The sequence below is a fragment of the Microtus ochrogaster genome, linkage group LG4, assembly GCF_000317375.1.
Source record: "Microtus ochrogaster isolate Prairie Vole_2 linkage group LG4, MicOch1.0, whole genome shotgun sequence".
In the NCBI taxonomy this organism is placed as follows: domain Eukaryota; kingdom Metazoa; phylum Chordata; class Mammalia; order Rodentia; family Cricetidae; genus Microtus; species Microtus ochrogaster.
Window position 1 is genome coordinate 21,573,683 of NC_022030.1, and position 6,630 is coordinate 21,580,312.

General features: G+C 53.0%; 2 protein-coding genes across 2 annotated transcripts in view; one reads left to right on the forward strand and one right to left on the reverse strand.

The window, feature by feature from the left end:
• Cd22 (CD22 molecule) overlaps positions 1-5,897 on the forward strand; it is an 11,912-nt gene extending 6,015 nt beyond the window's left edge. Inside the window, exons 6-13 of the mRNA XM_005361213.1 lie at positions 1,763-2,020; positions 2,275-2,541; positions 2,624-2,887; positions 3,876-3,972; positions 4,117-4,192; positions 4,629-4,747; positions 5,083-5,167; positions 5,766-5,897. Of these exons, the coding sequence (XP_005361270.1) occupies positions 1,763-2,020; positions 2,275-2,541; positions 2,624-2,887; positions 3,876-3,972; positions 4,117-4,192; positions 4,629-4,747; positions 5,083-5,167; positions 5,766-5,897 (1,298 nt within the window). The remainder of the gene's footprint in view (positions 1-1,762; positions 2,021-2,274; positions 2,542-2,623; positions 2,888-3,875; positions 3,973-4,116; positions 4,193-4,628; positions 4,748-5,082; positions 5,168-5,765) is intronic.
• Positions 1-6,630, reverse strand: part of LOC113457658 (zinc finger protein 420-like) — a 1,205,902-nt gene that overhangs the window by 358,449 nt on the left and 840,823 nt on the right. The window lies entirely within an intron of this gene.

A 6,630-nucleotide genomic window follows, 5' to 3' on the forward strand; every position in this document is an offset into this window, starting at 1 on the left:
AGAGGTGTGGGGGTACAGGAAGTATAGGAGTGTAGGGGTTGTGGGGGTTCAGGAGGTATGAGGTGCAGAAGGTATGGGGTGCAAGAGGTGTGGGGTGCAGGAGGTGTGGGGGTACAGGAAGTATGGGAGTGTAGGGGTTGTGAGGGTGCAGGACATGTGGGGGTGCAGGATGTGTGGGGTGCAGGAGGTGTGGGGGTTCAGGAGGTGTGGGAGTGTAGGAGGTATGGGAGTTTAGGGGTTGTAGGGGTGCAGGAGGTATGAGGTGCAGGAGGTGTGGAGGTGTAGGAGTTGTAGGAACGTAGGAGGTGGTTGTGGGGGTACAGGAGGTATGGGGTGCAGGAGGTGTGGGGTGTAGGAGATGTGAAGTGCAGGAGGTGTGGGGGTACAGGAGATATGGGAGTGTAGGGGTTGTGAGGGTGCAGGATGTGTGGGGTGCAAGAGGTGTGGGGGTATAGAACGTGTGGGATGTAGGGAGTGTGGGGGTGCAGGAGGTGTGGGGGTACAGGAGGTGTGGGGGTGCAGGAGGTGTGGGGGTGTAGGGGACATGGGGGTTCAGGAGGCGTGGGGTGCAGGAGGTATGGGGGTATAAGGATTGTGGGGGTATAAAGGAAGACAAACAGAAAACTAGGGAACTGGAGGTCATAGTTGTATTCTAGATGTGCAGACCAGAGCCTTGGCTTGTGGTAGTTACTTAGTAGATGTTTGTTGAATGAACAAATGAATGAATGTCACCAGCCTGGTGTCCCAAATCTGTCATCCTAGCTCCTGAAGAAGCTAAGGCAGAAGAATCACAAACATGAGAACTGTCTGGGCTCCAGAGTGAGTTCAAGGTCAGCCTAGGCCACTTAGCAAGATGGTCTCAAAAGTAGAGAGGACCCATGATGCAGTTCAGTGACAGAATACTTTCATACAACATACTAGGAAGGGACTGGCAGCATGGCTCAGCAACCAAACACTAGTCTAGAATCCCCCAGTGAGAGCTGGGGCGTGGCTCAGTGAGTGGTAGAGCCCCTGCCTAGAATCCCCCAGTGAGGGGCAGGGAGCGTGGCTCAGTAGGTGGAATGCTTAGACCTGAAGGTGGAGCATCATAAACTCAAGGTCATCTTGGCTATATAGCAAGTTCGAGGCCCACCTGGGCTAATGCTAGGGGCCTCACAGGGACATGGAGACAACATCAGGAGAGGCCCTGAAGAAATACTGAAAGATGTGAGAGCCAAAAGGAATGCTGAGCTATCCCGCCATTGTTTGGCATTCCTTAGGAAGAGCTTGGTGGTCCCCCACTCAACAGATGGGTAGATGGAGGCCTGCAGCCCACAGTCACACAGCTTTAAAAAGCATGGGCTCCAGCCCTGTATCTCAGAGCTGCAAGAGGGATGCAGGAGAGGTTTCATTTGGGGAACAGTGTGCAAAGGCTTTAATGAAAACTAGCCTTGCAAATGGCTCAGGGTGGTGGATGCCCAACCATTTCAGCTATGCAGGAGGCTAAGGAGGGATGATCACAGTTCAAGGCTGGCCTGTACAAATACACAAGATCCCAGCTCAAAAATAAAAATAAAAATAGGGTAGGGTAGGGTGAGCGACGAGGTTCAATGGCAGAGTTCTTGCCTAGCTTTTCAAGGTCACGAGTTTGTTCTCTGGCCTGGGAGCAACGTGGTTCAGTGACAGAGTTCTTGCCTAGCTCGTACAAGGCCATGAGTTTGTTCTCTGGCACTGCAAAGGGGAACAACAGGGCCCACCCTTTCTCACCTCTCCACTCTCCTAGATGCCCCCAAGGCGGTAACCACAGTTATTCAAAACTCTACACAAATTCGGGAAGGAGACAACGTGACCGTGGCCTGTCACTACAGCTCTAGCAATCCTAAAGTCACCCACTATAGGTGGAATCCTCCAGGTTCTGGGAATGAGGTCACACCTGGAATGCTGAGGATTCAGAAGGTCAAGTGGAACTCCCAGTCCATCAGCTGTGCTGCCTGTAACGAGTGGTGTTCGTGGGCCTCCCCCGTCAGCCTGAATGTCCACTGTGAGTGACAGGGCAAGGGGTGACCAGGAGGTGGCTACACTGAGATATGGGGAAGGAAGGGTGAGGGGTTGGGAACCTGGACTACAGGCCGGGAGAGAGGATTGATGTAGGACTCAGGACAGAAAGTCCTGATCCTTGGGAACAGGAACACCAAACAAAGGTGTAGGAAGTCCTAATCAAAGGCACAGGACATTTTGGGGAGACATCAAGAAGGTTAGGAAATGAAAACCTCACCCAAGGTTGTGGCCCTGCAGATGCCCCCAGAGATGTGTGGGTCCAGAAAGTGATGCCCCAGTCATCAGAGATCCGTGCTGGGGAGCCTGTCCTCCTCCGATGTGAATTCTTCAGGAGCCACCCAGCAGAGGTCCGCTTCTTCTGGAAGAAGAACGGGAATTTTGTGCAGGAGGGGAGAAACCTGAGCTTCAGCCCCATCTCCCCAGAGGATTCTGGAAATTACAACTGCTTAGTCAACAACTCCATCGGAGAGACCCCGTCGCAGACCTGGTACCTCCGCGTGCTGTGTGAGTGGCAGGAACTGGGGGCCACGTGCGATGAAGATGAGGTGACTGGCAGTCCTGGCCTGACTCGGTTTCCCCTTCACAGATGCCCCTCGGAGGCTGCGCGTGTCTATTAGCCCCGGGGACAGCATAATGGAAGGGAAACAGGCCACTCTGTCCTGCGAGAGTGATGCCGACCCACCCGTCTCGCAGTATGTCTGGTTTGACCCCAGTAACCGAGACCTTCACGTCTCGGGCCAGAAGCTGAGGCTGGAACCGCTGAAGGTCCAACACACGGGCTCTTACCGCTGCCAAGGGAGCAACATGCTGGGCAAGGACGTGTCGCCGCCCAGTACCCTCACTGTCTACTGTAAGTTCCCAGCCTCTCTTAGTTCCCTCCTCTGTCCTGGAGGCTACAGCCCTCTTCCCCCACCCCTCCAGCTCAGCCCAGGCACACCCTGCGACCAACCAGTAGCTCTTGGCTGGAAGGTCACCCTGTCCTGCTCCACCGGCCTGGCTTCCTTCTTCCCTCAAGAGGCCTGCCTTGCAGAAGCTCTGGGCGCTCCTTGTCTCTCTGTTGCCTTCCTTCGCTTCTTCCCTCTATGTGTGTATCTCCTCCTTGATGACTAAGATCCTCGTTTATCTTGTGATATTTTAGTGTTTTAAACAAGATAATACAAGTGCATGGTTTTTAAAAACGGTTTCAAGAACAAAGAGGAAGCTGAACCCAGGCGCTTGAGAGACTGAAGTAGGGATATCACCGAAACTACAGGGTTAGCCTGGGCTATGTAGAAAAAACTGCCTCAAAAACAAAACAACCAACCCCATCTCTGTCCTCTAGGAAACCTGCCCATACTCTTTCTGTTTGATATTGGGGTCTTGCTATGCACCCCAGGTTGGTCTTGAACTCCAGGCAATCCCCCTGCCTCAGCCTCCTGGGTGTTGGGATTGCAGAGATGAGTCACCATGCTCGGTTTGTGCCCTGCCTCTTTTAAATGACTGTAGCCCATCCCATCTCTCTAGCACCCTCTTCAGGCAGAGAACTGCTGAGCCTCTTACTCTGGGCAAGCCTGCAAGGACGAGTGTGGCACAGTCTCCTGGGGAGCTGGGTCTGCTTGGGTGCCCTTGAAGTTCTGACTGTCTGATCAAACTGCTCTAGGGCAAGGGTCACAGACTTTGTTTGTGACCTGTCTGGGAAATAGCTCTTACTAGGACAAAGAATTGGCCCTTCTCTCCACAACACTCTACCATAGAACTGCAGACAAGAAGGAGTAGGCTTTGTGAAGGGGGACGGGAGGATGCTCTGCGCATCACTGTCTTTACAAGGTGGGGTGAGCCATTATCTCTTTCTTCACCAGATAGCCCAGAGACCATCGGCAAGCGGGTTGCCTTGGGACTAGGGTTCTGCCTCGCTGTCTGTATCCTGACTATCTGGGGGATGAAACTCCAGAAAAAGTGAGCTGTCCACTGTCCCTCCTCCCTCCGCCTCCCGCCCCCTCCCCGCCCCCAGCCCTTAGCCTTCTGGGTCATCCCCGCCCACCCCCAGCCCTTAGCCTGCTGGGTCATCCCCACCTATCCTCACACATCCTTGATCCTTAGATGGAAACATAATCAGAGCCAGCAGGGGCTTCAGGAAAATTCCAGTGGCCAGAGCTTTTTTGTAAGGAATAAAAAGGTAAGATGGGAAGATGGAACCTGATGGTGGGGGTGGGGAGGCATGCCCTTAATCCCAGTACTCGGGAGGCAGAGGCAGGTGGAGCTCTGTGAGTCCAAAGCCAGCCTGGTCTACAGAGCGAGTTCCAGGACCGACAGGGCTACACAGAGAAAACCTGTCTCAAAAAACTGAAGTTAAGACGGGAGGAAGGTGAACCCAGAGTAGCCTTTGAAAACAAGAGGTGAGGAAAGGCTGAGGGTAAGTGGGCATCCCAGATCTCAGTGATGGAGAAGATAAGGCAGGAGAAGGGCAAATTTGAGGTCAGCTTGGGTTACACTTTGTAAAATCCTGTTGGAAACAAACAAACCAAAAACCTCCAGGGAGTTGTTGGGGGTCAAAGGCCAGGAGAAAGAAATGATGGGGAGGGAGGGTGACAGCTGCAACCTGTGTCTTCCAGGCTAGAAGGACCCCTCTCTCAGAAGGCCCCCAGTCCCAGGGTTGCCACAACCCGATGATGGATGACAGCGTTAGCTATGCCATCTTGCGCTTTCCAGAGACTGGCGCGCCTAGAGCTGGGTACGGAGGATACTGGAGTTTGGTACCTGCGATTTAGGGGGAGCGTGGAGGGAAAACCTTGCTTCCCTGCCTGCCCTCTTGTGCTAAGCCGGTGCCAGTCACCACCAGACACTCACTGCATCATTCTCGCTCCGTGACAACGGGACCTGTTTCCTTAGATCAGCAGCGGGTGCCCGAGCCCGGCTGCATGATGCATTCACACGCCCGTTTTCATTGGCGGCTGCCGTGGTGCTGTGAGCACAAGAGACAAGGCGTTCCCCTCCCCCCCCAAGGGTTGAAGTCCAGGTGCTGCTGCTAGGGAGAGCTCACGTGTAGCCCTCTTCTTTCTCTCTCAGTGATGCAGGGACCTCAGACACACAGGGTTCTCCTCCAAACAACAATGACACGGTCACTTACTCGGTGATACAGAAACGTCACGTGGTAAGGAGGCAGCGCTATGGAAAGCTGGGGGACCTGGGGCCTCGATGAAGAGCTCCTCGGGGGAGCTTGGCAGATAGTGAAGTTGGGAAGGGTGGCTGACTTCAGTCCATTTTCCATTGCTACACTTGAATACCCCTGGTGGTTTATAAAGGAACGAGGTTTATTTTGGCTTATGGTTGGTTCTGGAAATCTAAGATCAAAGAGCTATATCTGTTCATGGCAGAGTCCTGAGGTGACACAAAACATTCATGCCAGGGGGCATATGTCAGAGGGAACCCAACTTTCTAAAAAAAAAAGTCTCTACATTGATTATCTATTAATCCATCAATCTAATCGCCTTCTATAGATCCCACAATCTGTGCGTATCTGACATAGAAAACTCAAGGGACCGGCATTCAGAGCACAGCAGTTCAGGCAGAGAGCTGGGCTGGGAGCCAAGACAGGTGTCTAAGGGACAGAGCATAGCCATTTATAGACAAGATGACCCCATCTGTACATTTGGGCCCCCTGCAGTGGGAAACCAATGAGAGAAGGCATTGGAAGAGAATGCACAGAGGTTGGTCACATGAGACCTGGCTCACCTTCATCTGTTCTGCAGGGTGACTATGAGAACGTAACTTCAAGCTGCCCTGATGATGACAGCATCCACTACTCAGAGTTGGTTCAGTTTGGGGCTGGGAAGCGGCCTGAGGCAAAGGAAGATGTAGAATATGTGACCCTCAAGCACTGATGTTGGGAGTAGCTGCAGTAGAAGGTTCTGGAGCTCAAGGAAGACCTATAACTTCATTATCTGCTGCGGCTCAGCTGCTAAGTCACCTATAACTTCCAAGGCAGCTCCCTGGGCACACACATAGGTGTGCAGGCCTGCACAATCATTTAAAATCTTGGGTCTGGCCAGAGCCAGCCAGCCTTCTCCGCACTGATGATGATCACCCACATGTACAATGCCGGCTTCTCCAAGCTCAGCCATCTGCCACCATCCACTTCATCTCGAGCCTCACTTCCACTAGATGTGTTCCTGCTGTGATCAGCTGGGATTGTCAGCAACATTTCTTCTTCTCTGTCCCCTGGATACTCCACCTGCGCTCACTAATCTTATTACCCAGTTTCTGGCCCTGGAGAGAAATCCCTAAGAAACGTAGAACTAAGGGAGCGAGAGGCACTGTCCTCAGCTGGCTTTTCCTCTACAAATATGTCTACCAGTAAGTCGGGCCTTCTGTGGAGATGGTGCCTTCCCTCTGGGGTCCTGGGCACTGACCAGGCAGGACGACATGGACCTATGTATAATCCACTAAGTGCTTCATAATAAAAATAGCGCAGATGTCACATGAACTCTTCCCCACTGGTGACTACTGGAAACCTGTGGTGGGAATGGTTTTTTGGAACTTGGAGGGAGGGGAAGAGGCCATGGTCAGTGGTAGAGCACCTGCCTAGAATCCCCCAGTGAGGGGCTAGGGGTGTGG